The 24225-nt window shown below is 39.7% G+C and overlaps 1 protein-coding gene across 4 annotated transcripts in view; it reads left to right on the forward strand.

The window, feature by feature from the left end:
- Window positions 1-24225, forward strand: part of Ubn2 (ubinuclein 2) — a 76945-nt gene that overhangs the window by 28270 nt on the left and 24450 nt on the right. For 2 of the 4 annotated variants that reach the window (XM_052720884.1, XM_052720885.1), the window contains exons 6-13: window positions 284-773; window positions 8049-8119; window positions 13353-13482; window positions 16912-17030; window positions 18053-18166; window positions 18691-18834; window positions 20235-20285; window positions 22446-22488. In XM_052720884.1, coding sequence (XP_052576844.1) covers window positions 284-773; window positions 8049-8119; window positions 13353-13482; window positions 16912-17030; window positions 18053-18166; window positions 18691-18834; window positions 20235-20285; window positions 22446-22488 — 1162 coding nt within the window. Of the gene's footprint in view, window positions 1-283; window positions 780-8048; window positions 8120-13352; window positions 13483-16911; window positions 17031-18052; window positions 18167-18690; window positions 18835-20234; window positions 20286-22445; window positions 22489-24225 lie in introns of all 4 variants that reach the window. The other 2 variants (XM_052720887.1, XM_052720888.1) reach the window with 1 other exon arrangement.

Here is a 24225-nt window from a genome sequence, read left to right on the forward strand (position 1 = left end):
TGATTATTTTAATTATTTTATATTTTAATTATTTTACTCACTTACATAGGGGATTAACTTTTTTTTTTTTTTTTTTTTTTTTTGGTTTTTCGAGACAGGGTTTCTCTGTGTAGCTTTGCGCCTTTCCTGGGACTCACTTGGTAGCCCAGGCTGGCCTCGAACTCACAGAGATCCGCCTGGCTCTGCCTCCCAAGTGCTGGGATTAAAGGCGTGCGCCACCACCGCCCGGCTGGGGATTAACTTTTAAAATAACACAGCCTAACCAGTCTTTTTTCCTTCACAGAGTTGTGGCTCTCAATTCACACAAGTCTGAAAAAAAGAAGAAGCGCTATAAAGATTCCCTTTCTCTGGCTGCCATGATACGAAAATTTCAAAAAGAAAAGGATGCATTAAAGAAGGAATCTAGCCCTAAAGTCCCTGTGACCCTATCAACTTCCTCTCTGACTAAGCCCTCCTGTGCTGCCACAGCCCTGGGGGATGACATCCCAGACTTAAGTCTGAACAGTGCTGATCCAGACCTCCCTATTTTTGTTAGCACAAATGAACATGAATTGTTTCAGGAAGCTGAAAATGCCCTAGAAATGCTAGATGACTTTGACTTTGACAGATTACTGGATGCTGCTTCTGATGGTAGCCCCCTCTCTGAGTCAGGGGGAGAAAATGGAAACATCACCCAGCCCACCTTCAGCTCTCAAGTTATGCCCAAGGTGGTACCTACACTTCCAGATGGTCTACCTGTGCTCCTTGAGAAACGTATTGAGGACCTTCGTGTAGTAAGTGTAATGATGCTCTTGGTTTTTATTCACTGCACAAACATGTAGTTTAAAGTTTTAAGACAAAACAATCCACAGTCCCAACAACTTATTTCCATAGCCTCTTGTAGACATTGGCTGTATATACATACATGTGTTTTTATTGAAATTTAAATAGCTCTAGTTATAACATGGATATACTATACACTTGTTTTTTTTATTCTTCTCGTGCTGGGGATAGAACCTAATGCTGTAAACACGTTAGACAATCACTCTACCACCGAACCACATTCTAAGCTCTGTAGCTGGTTCTGTTTTGTTTCAGTGTACCTTATAAAGTTTTCTTCATATTTGGTTATTTGTGTGTGTGTGCATGCACCCATATGTTCATAGTGCACAGGTGGAGGTCAGAGGACATTTAAAGAGTTAAGAGAATAAACACGACCCCAGCACTCGGGAGGCAGAGGCAGGCGGATCTCTGTGAGTTTGAGGCCAGCCTGGTCTACAGAGTGAGTTTCAGGACAGTCTGAGCTACACAGAGAAACCCTGTCTCAAAAGAAAGCAAAACCAAAAAATGAGAGGGAATAAGCATAAGCATAGGGATGGTTTAAATGGAGAAATCTTAGAAGAAAAAAGCAGACTAAAGAGGAATTCATACATTACATTATGCAGAATGATTTTTTAGTAAAAATGTCTTCAAATTCGTGAATTAAAATCCAGAAAAACACCAGTTTAACAGTGGCTACTTCTGCTAAGGGTAAGGAATATAAAATAATGTGTTTTTTCTTATGCCTGAAGTACATTTTATTTATTTATTTTTTTAAAGATTTTATTTATCATGTATACAGTGAGTGTTCAGCCTGCAGGGCAGAAGAGGGCACCATATCTCATTGTAGATGGTTGTGAGCCACCATGTGGTTGCTGGGAATTGAACTCAGGACCTCTGGAAAAACAGCCAGTGCTCTTAACCTATGAGCCATCTCTCCAGCCCCCTGAAGTACATTTTATATTACTTATAGTAGATGGGCTAGGCTGATTCTCCAATCCCAGCCTCCAGTGCTGGAACTACAAGCATCCACTATTATACCTGGTTTAATATTACTTTTATAATCAGGAAGAAAATTCAAAATAACTGAAATATAGCATGGGTTCAAACAGACATGCCAAAGTAATCAAAAATAATTTTAAGCCAGGTCTGCTAAAATTGAACACAAGATATTCTGTATCTCAGATAAAAGGGGGATGTGTGAGACTGGGTTTGTAGCTAATCAAACTAACAAATGAGTCCGAGTATGAGGAGGAACCTAATGTGACAGCTGTCATAGGGGGCATAGAACTAAGGCTTACTATAGTTGCTGATTAGCTAGAAAAGTAGATCATAAAATAACTAGGGACTCGCTGGGCGGTGGTGGCGCACACCTTTAATCCCAGCACTCGGGAGGCAGAGCCAGGCGGATCTCTGTGAGTTCGAGGCCAGCCGGGTCTACAAAGCAAGTTCCAGGAAAGGCGCAAAAGCTACACAGAGAAAACTACACAAGGAAACCCTGTCTTGAAAAAAAAACAAAAAACAAAAAATAAAACAAAAACAAATTAAAATAACTAGGGACTCGCAATGTGGCTCAGTGGTAGAACTCTTTTAAATTTACCCTAGATAGGATTTTTCTTTGTAGCCCTGGTTATCCCTGGAACTTGCTCTATAGACCAGGCTGGCCTTAAACTCAGAGATCCACCTGCCTATCTCCCGAATGCTGGGATTAAAAGGCCTGCACCACCACTGCCCAGTTAGTGGATAGAACTCTTGGGTAGGTTATAAGAAGCCCATGACTTGATCTTTTGGAACTGCAAAAATAATTAACAAAATTAACAACTACATGTCAAAATAGTTTGGACCAAGCAAGTTTAGGTACACTTCCACAATGTAAGTAAGAGTTCATTTTGTCAGCTGGCCCTTTGGTTTTATTGATTGATTCTGTTTTGCTGACTCCTGTTTTTGTTACTTCACGTTTCTTCTAAGGTTGTGGCTTACTAATAGCTGCTCTGTTTTCACTTTCTTGAGTTTCCTTCCTCAGTGCAGAAGGTAGAGGAAGTATGCTAAAAGAACTCATTGCCTGTGTTGACTATATTTTTTAAAGATTTTATTTCATTTTTATTTTTTATTTATTTATTTTAACAGTTTATTTTTATTTTTTATTTCATGTGCATGGGTGTTTTGCCTGCCTGTTTGTCCGTGTGATGGTGTCTGATCTTGCAGTTACAGACAGGCATAAGCTGCCCTGTGGGTGCTGGGGTTTGAACCTTGGGTCATCTGGAGGAGCAGTTAGTGCTCTTAACCACAGAGCCATCTCTCCAGGCCCCTATTTCATTTTTTTTTAAATATTTATTTATTTATTATGTATACAGTATTCTGCTTGCATGTATGCCTGCACGCTAGAAGAGGGCACCAGATCTCATTACAGATGGTTGTGAGCCACCATGTGGTTGTTGGGAATTGAACTCAGGTCCTCTGGAAGAGCAGCCAGTGTTCTTAACCTCTGAGCCATCCCTCCAGCCTCATTTTTAATTATGGAGAAGGTATACACATGTGTACAGGTGCCCGTGGTGGCCAGAAGAAAGCATTGGATCCCCTGGAACTGTAGTTACTAGTTTCCTGACTTCTGTGGTTACTCCAAATTGAACACATATCTGAAAATTCAGAGCTAGTATACACAAATACAGAGAGACCATGTATCTTTCTGGGTCTGGATTACCTTAGAATGATTATTTCCAGCTATATCCTAGATACCAATTCTCTGTCAGATGTATCACTGGTAAAGGTCTTTTCCCATTCTGCAGACTGCCTTTTTTATTTGAATGATGGTGCCCTTGGCTGTTTCATGAGGTTCCATTTGTCAGTTGATTGTCTTAATTCCTGTACTACCAGAGTTCTATTTATAAAGTTCCCTCCTGTGACTCATGTTCAAGTGTTTTACATCCTTGGTTAGATTTAGTCTGGGATTTTTGTTTTTTGAAGTTGTTGTGAATGGTTTTGTTTCCCTGATTTCTTTCTTGGCTTGTTTGTCTTTGGTATATAGGAAGGCTCCTTATTTTTGTGTGTTGATTTTGTATCCTGCTGCTTTGCTTCATGTAGGAGTTTTGTGGTGAAGCCTCTAAGATCTTTATGTATAGAATCATATCATCTGCAAATAAGGATACTTGACTTCGTCCCTTCTCTCTGTATCCCTTTTATCTCCTTTTCTTGTCTTGTGGAGAAAATAGCATCCTTGTCTTGTTCCTAATTTTAGTGGAACCACTTCAAGTTTGTCTCTGTTTAACATATGTTGGCTGTGGATTTGTTGTCTTTGCCTTTATTATGTTGAGTTTTGTCCCTTGTATCTCTAGTTTCTATGATTAAAGGCTGTTTTAAATTTATTTATTTTTATGTGTGTGAGTGCTCTATCTGCATGAACACAGGGCATCAGATCTCACTAGAGATGGTTGTGAGCCACCATGTGGTTGCTGGGAATTAAACTCAGGACCTCTGGAAGATCAGCCAGTGCTCTTAACTGCTGAGCCATCTCTCCAGCCAGTGGGATTAAAGGCTTTTGCCACCATGTGTGGTCTATTTTCTGTTGATAATCAAGTTTTATTCCTCTGTGGTCAGATAAAATGCAAGAAATTATTTCAGTTTTCTTTATTTATTAGATGTATTTTGTATCCCAATATTTTAGTGTAGGTTCCATGTACTGAGAATGTATACACTCTAGTGGTTGGGTTGGAATGTTCTGTACATATGTTAGATCCATTTGATCTATGATATCATTTAGTTAATTTTTTATTCATTTTTTTTACATGATCTATCCATTGGTGAGAGGGGTGGTGAAAGTATTGAAGCTACCTACTGATTTTGTGTGTGTGTGTGTGTGTGTGTGTGTGTGTGTGTGTGTGTGTGTGTGTGTGTGTTACTTTACATATAGAAGTATTTGCTTTGTAAAGATGAGTGCATCCAAATTTAGTGCATATATATTTAAGATTGTAATGTCTTGATGGCTTGTCCCCTTGGTCCATATGAAGTGTCCTTCTTTATTTTAGTTTGAAGACTATCTTCTTGGTGTGTTTTTGCCCATCCTTTCACTTTGAAGTGGTTTCTATCTCTGGTGGTGAGGCAGCAGTTTGCTAGCCTGTGTCTTTTAGTTGGAATGTTAAGACCATTGATGCTTAGAGTTATTCTTGAAAGATGTATATTGATTGCTGTTGCTTTGTTGATTTTATTGTTTTTCTTAGGTTTTCTCGTTACTTCTTGAATATGCCTAACTCTTCCATCCAAAGTATTACTTGACCTTATCCTTTGTGAGGCTGACTTGGTGATCATAATTTCCTTTAACTTGCCTTTTATTTTGGTAGGTTCTCCTTTCTCCTTTGATTATCACAGATAAATGTGCTGGAATCAGTAGTCATTCAGACTTGTAAAACATCTGTCCAAGCCCTTCTGGCTTTATAGTCTCTATTAAAAAATCAGATGCTGTTCTCATGACTTTGTTTCTCTCTTGTAGCTTTCAATAGTCTTTCTTTGTTTTGAACATTTAGTGTTTTGACTACTACATGTTGTCTTTTTGGTTCTCTTTATTTGGTGTTCTTTATGCCTTTTGCACTTTGGTAGGCATCTTTTTTCTTAGATTTGTGAATTTTTTTTTCCTGTGATTTTGTTGAAAATATCTTCTGTAAGGTGGGGCTTGATGGCATACAATTTTAATCCTAGTGCTCGGGAGACAGAGACAAGTGGATCTCTGTGAGTTCAAGGCCAGCAGGTCTACATAGCGACAGGATAGTCAGAGCTGCATAGTGAGACCCTGTCTTAAAAGAACAAAAAGACCCAAAAACAAACAAAAAACAACAATAAAAACAAGCAAGAAAAGAGAAAATGTTTTTTTAAATATTTTTATTTTATTATTTAATTATGCATGTATATGTGTGGTTGGGGTGAATGCTGGGATTAAAGCCATGTTCCACCCTGTCCCACCTTATGTTACTTTTCTATTGGTGTGACAAAATACCATGACCAAGGCAACTTTTAAAAGAAAATATTTAACTTGGGGCTCACAGTTCCAGAGAGTTAGAGTCCATGGCCATCATGGCAGGCTGCATGGCACTTGGAGCAGTATCTGGAACTTACATCCCTGTGTGAAATCAGGAGGCAGAGAGATCTGTCACATACTTTGGTAGCTTGGTACAGGTGGCCCTGGTGTGCTTAAGTTCTTCTATCAATTCTGTCCATTAAGTGTGCATCTCCCGATTCCTGATGTGAACTGTGCCTTTGACTTCCCAGTCTATAAATAAATGATTATGGCAGAGTTTCCAAGTTAAAAACCCTTTTCTTCTGGTCACCAGGTTAAGAGGAAATACAGTGTGGCAATGTTATTCTCAAGCTTATAGTTTGTGCTTATTCCTTGATAATTTTTGTATTGCTTTTAATTATATAGAAGCCAGACTACTGCAGTCAGACAGTGTCTGTGCTGTGTGGCAGGTTTTTCGAGTTTCTCTGTGTAGTTTTGGTGCCTGTCCTGGAGCTCGCTCTGTAGACTAGCCTGGCCTTGAACTCATAGAGATCCGCCTGGCTCTGCCTCCCGAGTGCTGGGATTAAAGGCGTGCGCCACCACTGCCCGGCCGTGTGGCAGTTTTGCACTTTACAAAGGCCTTAATCTAAATCTTGGGTGCATCACGTACTAGCAACTGATTTGTGGCCATCTTCCGTAACCCTTCTAAGTTTTCAGCTCCTTATTTGTAAGACTAGGGGGAAATACTACCAGCCTCTGGCTATTTATGCAGATTCTATATGATAATAAGTATACAGAATAGAATAGAATAGAATACAAAGTTTAAAAGTTCATAGACCCACCATCAAGGAATTTATTCTATAGGAAACAAAAAATAGTCTTGTTTTTAAAAATTGTGTTTTGAGGACTGGGAGCTTAGCTCAGTGTTCGGGAACTTACCTAACATGCACAGAGTCCTGGTGTCTCTTGGTACAGGAAAAGTAATGTGGGTTGCCATATCAGTAGATAAATCCAGAAGTTCAAATAATGAAATTTAATGGAAGTCCTAGCACATCAAAGACAGGAGCAGAAATGACTATTGCCTGGTATTTTGTTTAGATAGATACATATTTGTGACATTGAATACTAAGTCTGATTTTTAATCACATTTAACATTTAAGATTATAAAGTTGTTTTTTGTTGTTGTTGTTTTGAGGCAGGGTTTCTCTGTGTAGCTTTGAAACCTGTCCTGGAACTAGCTCTGTAGACCAGGCTGGTCTCGAACTCACAGAGATCCACCTGGCTCTGCCTCCCAAGGGCTGGGATTATAGGCCTGCGCCACCACTGCCCAGTTTAAGATTATCAAGTTTAAAGTGGACATAATCACAGGATTCTGCAGAAGTCCTCAGGTGCTGGGTGATACCTGGGTGATATGTGGGTGATACTCTGGTATCTGATTCAATAGGGCTGCCAAGCTCGTGGCTAACCTGGGCTTCATAGGGAGCCTATGTCTTTAGAAAAAGTGTGTGTGTGTGTGTGTGTGTGTGTGTGTGTGTGTGTGTGTGTGTGTGTGTGAGAGAGAGAGAGAGAGAGAGAGACAGACAGACAGACAGACAGACAGACAGACAGGGGCGGGGGTTCTTTACATGTGTTTCACTTAAAGGCAATGTCCGTTCTGTACTTTAGGCATTTTGGCACGCATTGTTTCTGTCACAAGATTGACACTCAGTTTTCACTTTAATACCTTTCATGACCTTTGATGATGATTAAGTCTAAAAATAGGCAGTGCTAATACTTTCACATTGCTAAGTATAGTATTTCCCTGTAGTTATTAGTTAGATGGCCCTTGGGAAGTTGCTTTATTTTAAGTGGTACTGCCAGTTCCATGTGCCACACTAATTCACTCTATGCTTTACATTTAACCTCTTTAGAGGGTCTAGCTCTGATTTTTTTTTTTTTTAATGCTCTTTGATAGAGAGCCTAGCCTTGCTGTCACTTTGATTTTAGCCCAGTGGCACTAATTTTGAATGTCCCAAGTGAGAGACTAGGCCTCTGCTTTGTGAGCCACTAAGTGTGTGTTAGTGATTACAGCCACTGCAGCAGACATGTGTGATAGCGTGTTTGATTTGGATCTCAAATGACTTTGCCTCACTCTGGCTCAAAATTTGTGGTATTTTACTGATAGTGAAGTTTATTATTAGTAGTAATATTGTTGTTAGATAATTTATGTCAGTAATGGTTTATTTGAATTATATTGTCCTTTTTATTTTTTTTTATGTTTCTCTAGGCTGCCAAACTTTTTGATGAAGAAGGAAGAAAAAAATTCTTCACACAAGATATGAATAATATTCTTCTGGAGTAAGTGATTTATCTTTCCTTTTTAAACTTGGACTGGGAATAATCTCAGTGATATACTTGCCAAGCATTTGTGAGGCCCTAAGTCCAATTCCTAACTCAAATAAAAAGGAACAAACCAAAAACCTTGCAGGCCGCTGAGGCAGTAGATAGTTGGTAGAGTGCTTGTGTAGCATGTTGGAAGCCCTGGATTTGCATAAACTGAGTGTGGTGTGGTACACCTCTGTAATCCCAGCATTTTGGAGGTGAAGAATGAACAGTTGAAGGTCATCCTCAGCTACATTGTGAGTTCAAGGCCAGCCTGGGCTACTTGACACTCTATCTCAAATAAATTAATAAACTAATTAATTAATAAAAACTTTGCCGAGAGTGGTGGTACATGCCTCTAATCCCAGCACCAAGAGACTGAGGCAAGAGAACTACAAGTTTAAGTAGTTGAGGGGCTGAGGATATATATAGTTCAACTGGTACAGTTCTTACCTTTAATTTACGGAGATCTGCATCAGATTCTCCAGTACTGCATAAAACTGGTGTGGTACTTTGTACCTATTTTCTCAGCACTTGTAGAGGTGGAGGCAGGAAGACTAGGAAATTCAAGATTATTCTCAGGAATAACATGAAGTTATACAGTTTATCGGCCAACCTGGGTTATCTGGGACTTTTTCCACATACATATACACAGTTGGCCTGTGAAAACCAATGAGATGGCTCAGTGGATAAAGTGCTTACCACCAAATCGGATGGCCTGAGTTTGGTCCCTTGGACCCATATGGTTGAAGGAGAGAGTCAAGTCTACAGTTTGTCCTCTGACCTCCTCAGGTGCTCCATGGTACCTAATAAGTGTACATACACACACACACACACACACACACACACACACACACACACATACACATACACAAATACTACTTTTAAATATTTTTTAATCGATTTGTGAATTAGAGGTTTTGGTCTCAGTCATCCATTCTTCCTGTTCTGCTTTGCAGCATGTTTTTTATAATATTTGTTCCTGAGCAAAACTGTATTTGTTCTCCACACTACTAACAATAGGTACAGCCTTTGATATTTCTAGCTTGTAGAGCAGGTGACCACTATGCAGGTTGACCATTCAGCTGGTCTTAGGTGTATTTTGTGCCACCTATATGAAAAATGTCTGTGAAAGGTCAGAGTATTTATTCAGATTGGCCACCTATTTCTACTACTCAGAATTGAGACATGATTCCATGATTATTTAGTGAGGTTAATTATAATTTGTGCAAAATTTATAGCCGAATGAAAACTATGGTTCAAGGAAGAAATCTTGGAGCCAGGCACGGTGGTGGTACACACCTTTAATTCCAGTACTTGGGAGGCAAAGGCAGGTGGATCTCTGGGTTTGAGGCCAGCCTGGTGTACAGAGTGAGTTCCAGGACAGCCAGGGTTACACAGAGAAACCCTGTCTTAAAAAACCAAAGAAGGGCTGGAGAGATGGCTCAGAGGTTAAGAGCACTGGCTGCTCTTCCAGAGGTTCGGAGTTCAATTCCCAGCAACCACATGGTAGCTCACCATCTGTAATGAGATCTGATGCCCTCTTCTGGTGGGCAGGCATATGCGCAAGGAGAACACTGTATACCTAGTAAATAAATAAATCTTTAAAAAAAAAAAAAAAACCAAAGAATTCTTGGCTGTAAGTTTATATGAAAACTACAGACATCAGATTGGGAGAAAAAGGTGAGGGCTCATAGATGACATGGATTATATTAAAATGAGCAGATTTTTAGATTTAGTATCAGTTTTACCCTCAGTGTTTGATACTAACCAAGTTGCATTTTTGAAGGCTGTAGCCAAATGAGCTGTACTTGTAAATGGTTTTAACTGTTGGTTATAGGATATAAGAATTCAGTTGACTGCAGGCAGAACTAGGCAGAAGTGTGATCATGAGGAAAGAAGCAGATCTTACTTGTATGATGAAAACAATTGGTCTGCTCTGGCATTTAATAGTACCAGGTAGGAAGATACAAGCAAATAATATTTCTGTGATTCCTTTCTTCTAAATACACAATAGAGATATTCGATAGAAAAGGGTGTTTTTTTCATTACTTATAGTTACTATCTCTGTGATCCTTAAAGACTTAAAAAAAAATAGACTCCTCAAACGTAACAGTGTGTTTCCAGTGGAGTAGCTGAAGAGCTCTTTGTTTTAGCCTGGATTTTCAGGTTGAATGCATGTGATGGAAGAGGTACATGATTCTTCACATTCCTGCTGCCACCTTTACTGGTGGCTTTTGAGCTCCAGAGTCACTAGACAGTGCAGCAGCTGTCCCTCATCTCAGAGTTGTCCCAGATTCCATCATCCCATCTCACTAGCCATTTTTTCTCTCCCCTGGTACTAGAGCAATTCTTTCCTCGTGGCTAAGACCGGTCTTTCATTCTCTTCCCTCCCTCCTTTCCTTTCCATTTCACTCTTCTATAAGAAGGGGAGTCTGTTTTTCCCCTGGGAGAATCAAGAGCCCATCTTCGTGCTCTAGCAACACAGGTAAATTAGAGTGCCATTAATAGGCTTCCCTCCATCCCTTCCCTGTCTGTCACAAACAAATCTCTAAATTGGGGAGCCCATCTACTCTGGCTACTTTTTTTAAAGATGTATTTATTTTATGTATATGGGTGTTTTGCCTGCATATATTTAACTGCACCATGCATAAGTCAGAAGAGGGTATCAGATCCCTTGGAATTAAAATTACAAACAATTGTTAGACACCATATAGGTACTGGGAATCAAACCCGGTCTTCTAGAAGGGGGTCAGTGCCCTTAGCTGCTGAACCATCTCTCCACCTACACACATAGACACAAACAGACACACATCTGCTCTTCATTTCACAAAAGGTGAGCTTTCAGTTTCTTTAAGGCCTTAGGCTCAGAGTTGATGGTTTCCTTTAAAGTCACTTTTTGTTGTTCTCTGTCCTAAACTCACATGCCTTACGCTTCTGGACAGAGTGCTGTTATAATAGCATGTATAATCCCATGACTAACATTACTCAGGTGTATTGGCCTCACCATTTCTTCTTTTTGTTGAGGAGAAAAAGATGAATTTCTGGTTCACCTTTTTTTTTCCATAGTTGAATTGGACCTGAATGAACAAGTATACAATACACTTACTTTTCTTCTCTGTTCCCTGAAGCAGGCATTCTGAATTCTACTCATATTACACTAGGCATGACTGTTTGCTGGACACTCCCTGTGAGACCTTCATGCCATCTCCTTGGTGCTCCTTGAATGAGTAGTGACTGAATGGCGGTATACTGAGGACTTAGCAGTTAGTTTCTGCTCAGGGAGTCAGCTTTTCCTTGTCTGAGTTAACCTTTGGAAGCCAGTGACTTTAAACTATTTCCTTGAGTCTGTTAACATCTCTTAGTACTTGGAGAGTTTGTATTTTATTTTCAGTTTCAACTAGCTTTTTAACGATAAGACAAGTCCAGAAATCCTACTCAGAGCCCAGGCCCTTAGTAACGGTCTAGCCAAATGCTACCAGCCAAGCATTTCTGCATAGTACTCATCATGACCATGACGTTATTTCCCTGCAGGCTCTTGCATTTAACTGTCTATTCACTATTTAGTTTTTCTAATACTAGGGATTTTCTTTTACAAGTTCTAAAAAGCATGATTTTTGTCTATTTTATTTTTTTCTGAAATTACAGTATATCTTTTTTGTTGTTTTTGTTTTGTTTGTTTTCCAAGACAGGGTTTCTCTATGTAGCCTTGGCTGTCCTGGAAATCCCTCTGTAGACCTCAGGCTGGCCTCAAACTCCAGAGATCCACCTGCCTCTGCCTCCTGGGTGCTAGGATTAAAGGCAGGCACCACTACTGTCCAGCTGAAATTACAGTGTATCTTAGAGATGATAAATTAATTTAATATGGGAGGGTTTCCTAAGTGTCCCTGTACACTTTCCTATAATTATCTGTGGTGACTTGGGCATAATTTGTTGCCAAGAACCCCAATTATTTTACTTTTTGTTTTTTGATTTGATACAAAGTTTCACAATGTATCCTTGGCTGGCCTAAGGTGCCTACATAGGTCAGGCTAACCTGGGATTCAGAGCATTCCTTGCCTCTTGTTTCTGAATAGGATTAAAAATGCACACCATCAAGCCTAGCTAAGAGCCCCAATTTGATAACGGCCTTCAAACTCACATCTATTGTTACTTTTCTTCAGTAGCAGCTGCCAAATACAGTCTTTTCAATTTTGAGAGACACTCTGTTAATAGTTGCTCTCTGCTAAAATATGGCAATTATTACAAATTTTACTGCATTACTTTTAAAAGAGAAATAGAGAAGAGAAAATATTAATCCCACTGAACAAGAATAAAGACCAATGAACCAAACTTTTTGGTCAAATTAAGCAAGCTTTATTTCCTGTCAAACAGGGCTGTCTCCCTAAAGCCTGGTTTGAGAAAATAGCAATGAGCATAGGAGAAAGTGGAGCTTATATAGCCAAAAAAGCCTCCAATGCTAGGGGATTTCCAAGGGTTTTTGGTTATGTGAGAACTTGGTAGAACATCTCAGAATTATTTGGCAGAACATCTTATATCAGAATGGAGGTCAGATTATAGGGTGTGGGACATGTTAAATTCCAGAAAATGAGTAAAGACATACTAAAATTTAAGTTTCACAGAAAACTGGGAGGAACTTATTTCTACCTTATAACAAGATGGCTTCTAAACTTGAGATGGAGTCAGGCTAGTTCATCAAAAGGAAATAGCTACTGGCAAAATAAAATTTAACAATTAATTTTCTGCCCCAAAAAGGGAAGTGAGAACTAATCACTTACAGTAAATTGAGTAAACTATTAAATACACAGCTGTGTCACAGGCATAGTAAGGAAAACAAAGATGAGGAAATAGCATGTGCATATAGCTGGGTGTGAAGGGCTTTGCCTTTTCAGATACCTTAAGGGAGAGTGCCATAGGGCCTGGGGAACATCTGCTTTTGCTTGCTTGCTTGCTTCCTTCCTTCCTTTTGTTTGTTTGTTTGTTTTTTGAGGCAAGGTTTCTCTATGTAGTCCTGGCTGTCCTGGAACTCGCTTTGTAGACTAGACTAGCCTCGAGCTTAGAGGTCTGCTTGCCTCTGCAGACCTTCCCACGTGCTAGGATTGAAAGTGTGTACCACCACCACCTGGCTATTTTCTGGCTTATATGGTGCTATGTAAAAAGGATTGGATGTTGTTTACTGTTGTGTGGTTTTGTTTTTGTCTTTGGTCAGCATCGAGTTACAGCTACAAGAACTAGGCCCTGTCATTCGTAGTGGTGTCTACTCCCATCTTGAAGCATTCGTGCCATGCAATAAGGAAACGCTGGTAAAACGTCTAAAGAAGTTACACCTTAACGTCCAGGTAAGTGGAAGAATAGTATCTATATCTTAGGTTTTGTAACCAGTCAACAAGATGTTTGCTCAGAGTCTTTGCACATTCATCACTTTACAGTTCTGTTACATATGTTTAATAACCACAGGATGTCACTAAAGTTGATTAGGAGCCCCTTCTTCAGGGTTGGCAAGATGGCTCAGCAGGTAAAGGCACTTGTCGAGCAAGCCTGGCAAAATTGTCCTCTGAATTCCACAAGTATACCACAGCATGAGCAACTACACACAGCCACACACACACCATTTAAAAACTATTTGCTTCAACAGTTGATAGGCCTAGATGAAAAGTACTGATTCCTAAGGCATGGATTCTTGCTCTAGAAAGTCAGTGTAGTAGGTACCACAAACAGAATTCTTTATTAAGACACCAATATCTGTTAACAAAGGCTTCTTTTGAGTTGAAAAAATTATAATTCCTTCTTGATTCAAAGCAGGTTAATGAACAAAAAAAATTGTGTTCCCACCTCATATTTTGTCTTTTTGTTGGCAACTTCAGACATCGGCAATCGGAGCCAAAATTCAAATGACAAAAATGGGTAACTGATAAAATAGAACTAGAAGCTGGGCCTGGTGGTACACGCCTTTAATACCAGAGCTTGGGAGGCAAAGGCAGGCGGATCTCTGAGTTCAAGGCCAGCCTGGTCTACAGGGAGAGTTCCAGGACAGCCAGGTTTACAAAGAGAAACCCTGTCTTGAAATTTGGGTGGGGGGGGTCTAAAAAATAGAAGTAGAAATAGTTTTTAGGTTTTCTTTTTGTTGTTTTTGTTTTTGAGACAGGGTCTCACTATGTGGTCTAGAGCTCACTATGTACAGCAGGTTGATGTTAAAACTCAAAGAGATCCACCAGCAATGCAAAGGTAGGCACCACTATACCTAGCCTAGAAAAACACCATTTTGTGTAGTATAAAACACCTTTTCTTCCTTTTTGAGAAGGTATTCTGTCCTAGACTAGCCCAGATACAGCAGGGTTTATGGGTGCTGGGATTGTGGACCTTTACCACCTTGCCTGTTTCTGTTTGTGTTTTTAATTTTTATTTTCTGTATGGGTATTCTGCTTGTATGTACATCAGTATACTGTGGATGTCCATGGTACCCACAGAGGCCAGAAGAGGGTGTTGGCTCCCTTGGAACTAAAGTTAAGGGTTGTTAACTGCCATGTGGGTTCTGGAAACAGAATCTGGATAGCCCCGGCTGGCCTGGAACTGGCTATGTAGATCAGACTGGCCTGCCACTGCCTCCTGAATATTGAGATTAAAGGCATGTACACCCATGATTGGCCTCAACTCACCTGGTTTTATGTTTTTCTAGAAATCAAACACACTTAATGCGTGTTAGGCAAACTTTGAACCAACTGAGCTACATCCGTAGTACCAGATTATAGAATATTTTGGGCCAGCTATAGTAGTGCACACCTTTAATCCCAGCACTCTGAAGGCAGAGTGAAGTGTGATCCTAATTAGTCTTAACAGTTAAAAGCCCAGAGTCAGCTATTAGGGTGAAAGCTATAAGATCAGAGAAGCAGAGCAGCCAGCCACTGGAGACCTCTTACCTCTACGAAATCTCAGACCAAATGGGCGTCCTGTCTATGAATCCTCAGACTGAATGGGATCCTGTCTCCACCTCCCAATTATGCTTGGATTAAAGGTGTAGCCCAGGGTGGCCTTGAACTCCTGATTTTTCTGCTTCCTCCCTAGTGCTGGGATTCAAGGTGTGTGCCATCACTGCCTGGTCTCTGTGGTTAACTAGTGGCTATTTCTACGCTCTGATCTCCAGGCAAGTTTTATTTGTCAGAACACAAACAAAATATCATCTGAGGCCAGCCTGGTCTATATAGTGAGCTCTGGATAGCCAGAGCTACATAGTGAGACCCTGCCTTAAAAAACGACAAGGCCGGGCGGTGGTGGCGCACGCCTTTAATCCCAGCACTCGGGAGGCAGAGGCAGGCGGATCTCTGTGAGTTCGAGGCCAGCCTGGTCTACAGAGCGAGATCCAGGAAAGGCGCAAAGCTACACAGAGAAACCCTGTCTCGAAAAACCAAAAAAAAAAAAAAAAAAACGACAACAAAAATTATAACAAAATAAAATATTTTCAGAGAAACGTTTGAGTTTGATGTTTGAAGTTATTTCCTATCCCATTGGACATGAGAGAAAGGCATCATCTGTCTTGTCCTTGTTGGTCTTTATATAAGCTTTGTCATACCATTCATATCCCTAAACATTGTATTGTAAGTTTTATATTGTCTGAGCTTCATAGAAAGAGAAACAAATTGTTTTCTTCTCTAACTAGCTTTCTAGCACTATGTCGTGCCTCAGATGGATGTCGACATAGTAGAAATTGATTTCTACTGGTGTGTATAGCTCTCTATTGTATGAGTGTATCTCATTTAGCTTCTCAGTTTCACTGTTGATGAATATTTGAAGTTTTCCAGGGCTATCTACTTAATTCTTCAAGAAATTTTGATACTAAGTGTTAAGATTTTTATTCTAGATACCATTACATGCTTAGTTTATTAGTTGGTATTCATGGAATAGGTTAAAATGCTTTCTAGTCATAATTTTCATTTCTAAATACAATATCAAAAGTTGTAATGACTTGTTGGGGGACTGGGGTATAGCTCAGGTAAAGGCTTACTTAGTATGCCTGAGTCTCTTGAATTCAATCTACATTATAAAAAACAAGCAAAACCCTTTTGCTTCAGCGAAGAAAGAGTTAAGGTATTTCTGGACCTATGACAATGATAAAGATTTTAAGGACTTAAGTATATGTTATTTGCAAGATGAAAATGGTGTTGGCTGATTCGAGCTGTCAGATACAAAATTCTTACTTTCCTTTCTATGCTGAATCCATATGGAGAAGGGTTTCTCAGTTTCCTCTTTCATTTGCCCTTGAACTTAATTTTTGCTTGCACCATAAATTATAATTGCTAGCAACAACTGGAGAGCAGGATGCTCACATCCTGTTGGTAGTCACCAAAGCAGATTGTGCGTTGTAGTATTTCAGAGTAGTGTCCTCTTTAGGTATATTTTTCAACAGCAGGAGTTAAACAGTAGTCTGGGCAATGTCTCTCTCATTCTCTGGGTTATTTGTATTACAATTCATTCATAAAGCTTATTGGGCAAAACTTGGACTCATCCTTCAGAATGTGAAGGAACACTGTTACTGGGGCAGCAGGCAAAAACTGGGATTCTGCTTGGTGTAGCAGGAAACACAGTCATCCTAATTTTTCATCCAGTGTGCCTTGGACAAGTTGGGGCTGTAGAAGACATACCATGTTAGATAACATTCAGGTCTGTAATCAGTATGTAGAATGTGATTTCACCTATTGTGTGTTCTGCTTATAGAGTAAGTTTTGTTAGGATATTTGAAGAAAAAAAAAACTCCAACTGTATTTACCCCTCAGGATGATCGTTTAAGAGAACCTCTGCAGAAATTGAAGCTGGCTGTTAGCAACGTCATGCCTGAACAGCTGTTTAAATACCAGGAAGACTGCCAGGCTCGCAGTCAAGCCAAGTGTGCCAAGTATGTACCTCTGCTGTGGGCTGGCTTTAGAATTTGAGAATGACATTTAGTTGATGTTCTTTCAGTTTATCTTTTGGTTTCTTCGAGACATGGTTTCTCTGTGTAGCCCTGGCTGACCTGGAACTCACGTTGTAGATCAGGCTGGCCTTGAACTCACAGAGATCTACCTGCCTCTGCCTCTAGAATGCTGGCATTAAAGGTGTGCGCTACCACTCCCCTTCTTCTTCTTTTTTTTTAATATATCACCACACTTTCTTTTTCTTTTCTTTTTTTTTATTAAGAGATATTCTATTCATTTTACATACCAACCACAGATTCCACTGTCCTCCCTCCCCCCGCCCACCCCCTAGCCTTACCTCCCAACCCATCCTCCATTTCCACCTCCTCCAAGGCAAGGTCTCCCATGGGGAGTCAGCAGATCCTGCTACATTCAGTTGAGGCAGGTCCAAGCCCCTCCTCCCCCACTCCCCTTCTTAGTTGATGTTCTTAAGCAGTCCTCATTCTCTAAAAACCATGTGTACCATTGAAAGGATGTAATTGAATGTTTTCTAAGTGATGTGTCACTTCCTGCTCAAACTGCTTTGTTGTCAAAAGCAAAAGGCTTTGTCTGGTTAGTGTATGGAGGTAAACAAAACAAGGGTCAAGGCAGGCATAATGGGACACACCTATAATAGCAATTAGGAGGTTTCAGCAGTGTGATCCAGGTTCTAGGCTAGCCTAGGCTTCATACTGAGACTCTGTCTAAAAAATAAGGCTAAAAGCTAATGCTGGTTAGGCATTTCACATGTTGACCAATTTGACTCAGCTGAGGCTAGACACAGAGAGTTTGATCTAAAGGATGAGCATTTGTACCTCTATAGTATAGTTCAGAGTCCTTATTTGCTCATCCACTTTATACTGGTTCACCATATTTGGAAATGTTTTGAATAAACATTTGGCTGAGCAACTGAAGTATTTAAAGAATCTAGGATTGTGAATTCAGGGTTAAAACTTTGCTTCATAAAATATTACTCATTTTTTAGGTTGCAAACAGATGAAGAACGGGAAAAAAATGGATCTGAAGATGATGATGATGAGAAACCAGGGAAACGAGTCATAGGGCCACGAAAGAAATTCCACTGGGATGACACCATTAGGTGAGCTTAGTTAGTCTTCATTTGTAGGCAAAGATGAGAGAAGAATCTAGGAACCCACTAGACTAGATCAGAAGCAACCAAAGATAAGTGTCTTAAGAAAACATACTCAGGAATAGTAATCTGGTGTAATCGCCTCAGGGTGCTGGTGCTTTGGGCTTCATATAACACATATTATCAGCTGTTCTAAGAGTGGAGTGAAGTCATTCTGGTTGCATCAGGACCAGCATATGATATACCTGTGTGAACTGTATACTTACTGTATCCCAGGGAGACAGCTATCCCATTTGATCTTTGCTCACTTAAAGAAAGGTACCAAAGGCCATTCATTGTTTCATGGTGGGGGTTGATTGTAGTGCATTGAATGATCAGTGTTAGAACTTACTTCTCTTATTGTCTGAATACTTCACTTAACATTCTTTATTGCCACCATATTTACATGCTTCAAAAATACCCATTTCGAATCGTATTTTCCTTAGTTTTACATTTCACATTTCTGTAACAATATATATTTTTAATTTGTTTAGAACTTTGTTATGTAACCTTGTTGAGATCAAATTGGGATGCTATGAATTAGAGCCAAATAAAAGCCAGTCTGCTGAGGATTATCTTAAATCCTTCATGGAGACAGAAGTGAAGCCACTGTGGCCTAAGGGCTGGATGCAGGCAAGGTAAGAAATGTGCCTTTCCGGGTTTTGTTGTAGTTTCTTAGTTTGCTGTTATTAAAGATATATTTGCACACAAACACACATCACATTGATTTTGCTAAGAACTTACATGTTTGGGGAGTGTTGCATGGGAGAGGCTGGAAGGAGGAAAGAGAAGGGGGAAATGATGATCTCAAATTATTTAAAGTGGGAACTGACATGTTCAACATTCTATTAATATATCAAGAGACCCTATCTCAAAACAAAACAAAAGCCAACTAGTGTGTGTGTGTGTGTGTGTGTGTGTGTGTGTGTGTGTGTGTGTGTGTGTGTAGTATTTCAGATCATCAGCACTTAACAAAACATGTCTTGTGGATCTAGAAATAAGATAGGTATATTCTTTTGTTTTGTTTTTAAGTCAAACCATTTTTCCTTATTTTGCTTCTGAGTTTAGTAATAAGGAAAAAGGATGGGAGATGATGGTTGTAAACTTGAGGGTTTTTTAACAGATAGAAAGGAACCACATGCTGGATTTAGAGCAGAGATAGATGTGGTAGCACACATTTGTACCCTGGCGCTGATGAGAATATAAAGGGTTGCAAGTTTGAGGCCAGCCTGTACTCGAGAATTCCAGATCAGCTTGAGCTATCTTGTGAAATCCATCTTTTTTTTTTTTTTTTTAAGATTTATATTTATTTATTTATTATTATACAATGTTCTGCCTGCATGTATGTCTACAGGCCAGAAGAGGGCACCAGATCTCATTACAGATGGTTGTGAGCCACCATGTGGTTGCTGGGGATTGACCGCAGGACCTCTGGAAGAGCAGTCACTGCTCTTAACCTCTGATCCATCTCTCCAGCCCGGTGAAATTCATCTTAAACAAAATTGCCGGTCATGGTAGTGCATGCCTCTCATTTCAGCGCATGGGAAGCAGAGGCAAGCAGATCTCTGTGAGTTCAAAGCCAGCCGGGGTTACCTAGACCAGTTCATGCTGGCCTTGAACTCACAGAGATCTGCTTGCCTCTGCTTCCTGAGTACTGGGATTAAAGTCATGTGTCGCCATGCCTGGCTGGAGGATTTTAAGAGAATAAAAAACAAACTTGGCTATCAATCTGTCATCCTTAAAGTAACAGAAACAACCTTTTCTGTTGATTTGTTAAAACTTCTAAATACATAGAAACGATATAAAACTTTTCATGAAATACATTATTGAATAAAGTTGTTGCTACTTTTGCTTAGTGAATAAGCAAAAACCAAATGGTTAATGATTTTGAGTTCAAGGTCAGCCTGAGTTACAATACTAAGTTTGAAGCTAGTTTGAGTCACACAGCAAGATCTTGTGTGCAAAACAAAAATAAAAAGTGAAGCGATTGCCATGTTATCTGCTCTAAAAAATGATTTTGTCTTTCTGATTTTTCTAGAATGCTTTTTAAGGAAAGCCGGAGTGTACATAATCATCTTACTTCTGCTCCGTGAGTAAATACTGACTCTAGATTTCTCCATGTGTTTTTTATTCATGTTATAGCTTTTGGGTTTTTTGTTTGTTTGTTTTTGTTTGTTTGTTTGTTTGTTTGTTTTTTTCCGAGACAGGGTTTCTCTATGTAGCCCTGGCTGTCCTGGGACTCTGTAGACTAGGCTGGCCTGGAATTCAAAGATCCACCTGGTTCTGCCTCCCAAGTGCTGGGATTAAAGTTTGCACCACCACTGCCTGGCTCATGTTATGGCTTTAAGAAACAAAACCATTACTTACTAAAATACTCATTGACGTAGGTAAGACTTAAGTATACTGTTAGGTCATCTCTGTGTTGCCCCCTTTTCTGTTTTGTTTGTTTTGACTGCTGACTTTGGAAACAGTCCCAAGATGTTCTCCAAACCTTCTAGTCTAGATTGGGATTCTGCTGTAGGGAGCCACCAGCACGGAGCTCAGGCTTGCTCCCTTGTTCTTACTGTCTCCATGGGTAACTGCATTGATGGGCTGAGCTTACAGGGTACTTCATGTACACTCCTCCCCTGCTTGCAAGCGTCTAGTGTTCTCTGTGCACAGCTGGCTATAGAAAATATAACGTGGATTTCTAGATCTGTGAGATGGCTCCATGGATAAAAGCACTTGCCATAAAAATCTGAATCCGAGCCCTAGAACCCATGGTAAAAGGAGAAAACCAACTTCTGAAAGTGGGGTCCTGACCTCTATCTATGCCCCCTTTACACATATGCAGTCAGTCACTCACAAATAAATCAATTTTTAAAAATGTTTATACCAGAAATTAAACACAGGTCCAGCATGTGTTAGGCAAGCATTCTACTGAGCTACTTACCCAGCCCGGTGAAACTTTCATTGAAGAATGAACCTTTATTCTCCTAATCACAGAAAGATGCCAGTAGTTACTTTTAGGGGTACATACTGGAATCATACTGGAATGCAGCTCAGTTGGTAGAGTCCTTGCCCACCATGCATTAAGGCCCTTGGTTCCATCTCCAGCATTTAAAAAAAGTATTGAAATATATAAAGTTAGTGAGTTATAGATAATGGGCTAAAGCACTTCAATGTACTTGTAATTCTGCTAAGAGATCAGATTATCATTTTGGGGATGATATTATAAAATTCTTCCTCTTCTTTATATATACAGTTAGAAGAAATGGATATTTTTAGTTTTAGAAAGGACATTTTGTTAATATATCATCAGAGATCTGTTGTTGTTTCAGTTATTATTCTTCGTTTTCTCTTTTAAGACAGAATCTTGTTTTGTTGCCCAGTTTGGTCTTAAACTCTTGGCCTCCAAGTGATCCTGCCTCTACATCTAAAGTAGGTCGGATCTTGAGTGCATGCCACTATGCCTGGCTCCCCTCAATGCTGGGCGTTGAACCTAGGCTTTTATACATGCCAGACAAGTACTCTGCCATTGAGCTACATCCTACTCCTCTGCTCAGCTCTTAAAAAGAGTTCCATTGTTACTGCTACCTTTGTGTTTTGTTTTAATAGTAGTAGTTTGGTTTTTTTTTTTTTTAATCAGAAAATAGCATAGGTAAATATGGCTGTTCTAATGATCTAATGGCTTCCTCCCGAAAAGGCATGGAGAATACTGTTGCCTTCTTGAAACTGCACATTGACAGGTGTTTCATGCTGCTTCCTAAATGTTCAAAGTTTTTTGTTTTTTGTAGCCCTGGCTGGCCTGGAACTCATTTTGTAGACCAGGGTGACCTCAAACTCAAGAAGGTTCCTTCTTGCTTTTTAATTCATTAGTTAATTTGTTATCATTCTAACAATTTTTGATTTTTGCAATTAAGAATAATTTTCGATAAAACCTTAAAATTTTTTCTTAAGCAAAATGTCATTAATAACCCATTGCCCTGATTTGAGTATGACATACCTTGAAGCTATTCCCTACAAATAATTGAGTTCTTATCAATCCATTGAAGTAAGTCTTCTTAGGCTAACCTGTTTGAAGTCATTTTATGTTTTATGTGTTTATATATGTTTTTTTCCCTATCTATATTTCTTATTTTAGTAATTATTTGGCCTGCTAGTCACTCTGATTAGAAAAATATGGCTAACTATCCCCGTGCATAGTCTGCTTTAATTCATAACATATAACTGCTTCTGAAGTGACCTTCATTTTCATCTTTTCTCTTAGGGCAAAGAAAAAGGTGATTCCTACATCAAAACCCAAAGTCAAGGTAAGAGTCCCGCAAATCTGTAGTTGGTCCTAGTTGCTGAGTGTTGGGATAGATTCTTCAGAGAAGAGGACATAGGATGTTTAGCAAAGATTAGTAGGTGCTATGCTAAGTTGCTTGTTTTCAACATGGTAAAAGCCCATTTGAAAAGTAGATTGTTGTGGAGCTGTGAGGATTTGCATTCATTAGTTCTACACAGAAATATTGAATAAAATGTAGCAAATGTTCTTTAAAACATAATTGCCCGCTGGGCATGGTTGCATATGATTTTAATCCTAGTACTCAGGAGGCAGAGGCAGGCAGACCTCTGAGTTTGAGGCCAGACTGGTCGAGTTTCAGCACATCCGGGGCTATATAGATAAACCCTGTCCTAAAAAACATAGCTAAAATTATTAATACAAAAGAGAAATTCCAGAGTCAAAGAGGACCTACCACATTAATGGTCTGTTGCTGAGGCCTTCATTGCCCTTGGAGGAACTAGCCATCACATTATGGTTTCTTTTCACTGTCTTCTCAGATATCAGGTAGGGTTTTCTGGGATTAGTATGTCAGAAATAGAACAGAAGCCTGGGTAAAGCAGGGCCCTGAAAGAATGATGTCTTTAGTTAATGACCTGGAGGGGAAGCATCTACCTACCAGCAGAGAAAATTTTCTCTCTTGGCCAAGGGTTCTAGATTGGAGAAAGACAGTCTTGCCTGAAAATGTCCCCTTTGTTAGGAGTTTAATTTGCATTATTTGCACAAGGTGGCAGAGTAATTTACTGATTCAGCAGTGACCCAGGGCGGTAGGCAAAAGCAGATTCTGTGCCATATAATGTTCCACATCCTAGGCTTACCTATTTATAGCACAAGTCAAACATACAAGCTGTAGGTAGATCTCAGACAAAGCATATACTCAGCATGCCAGAGGACCTGGGCATAATCCCAGCACCACAAAAAGCCCCAAATAACAACAGACAAAAAGAGCAACAAAACCCATGAGCTTACTGTCTGCTGTCTGAAATATAGTCTAAGTGTATTTATTAGTACAGGTTAGAGTCAGTGGACATTACAAACAGTTAAATCCACCACAAATAGGTGGTAGATTTGTTAGTTTAGAACATAAAGTACCGGGCTGGAGAGATGGCTCAGAGGTTAAGAGCACCGACTGCTCTTCCAGAGGTCCTGAGTTCAATTCCCAGCACCCACATGGTGGCTCACAACCATCTGTAATGAGATCTGGCGCCTTCTTCAGTATACATAATAAATAAATAAATCTTAAAAAAAAAAAAAAAAAAAACATAAAGTACCTAGGCGTTCATGGTGGTACGTTCATGGTGATACATATCTGTAATCCCAGCACTCTGGAGGCAGAGGCAGAAGAATTGCAGCAAGTTTGAGGCCAGTCTCAAACATAACTCCAGGCTACTCAGGGATACGTAGAACCTGTCTCAACCTGTTCCTACCCCCAAGAAAAGGAAACATAAGATAATCTTAACAGTGCTTAGGAGAAGCAGGATTGTGAGCCTTCCTCCATTCCTTCTATTCTTTAGCCAAGAACAAGTCTTCCTTCACTGCTAAAATTAAAATTTGAGGTGGAAAAGGTAATAAAAATATCCCTAAAAGGCAGATATAGTTTGGTTATGAATATAACTCATTTGATAAATGCTTGCCTAGCATACTTGAAACCCTCACATCACATAAAGCAGTCATTGTAGTGCAAGACTATAATCCCAGCACTCAAGAGATAGAGGCAGGAGGA

Source organism: Peromyscus californicus, unplaced genomic scaffold (genome assembly GCF_007827085.1).
Source record: "Peromyscus californicus insignis strain IS unplaced genomic scaffold, ASM782708v3 Scaffold_6__1_contigs__length_162567912, whole genome shotgun sequence".
Lineage (NCBI taxonomy): Eukaryota > Metazoa > Chordata > Mammalia > Rodentia > Cricetidae > Peromyscus > Peromyscus californicus.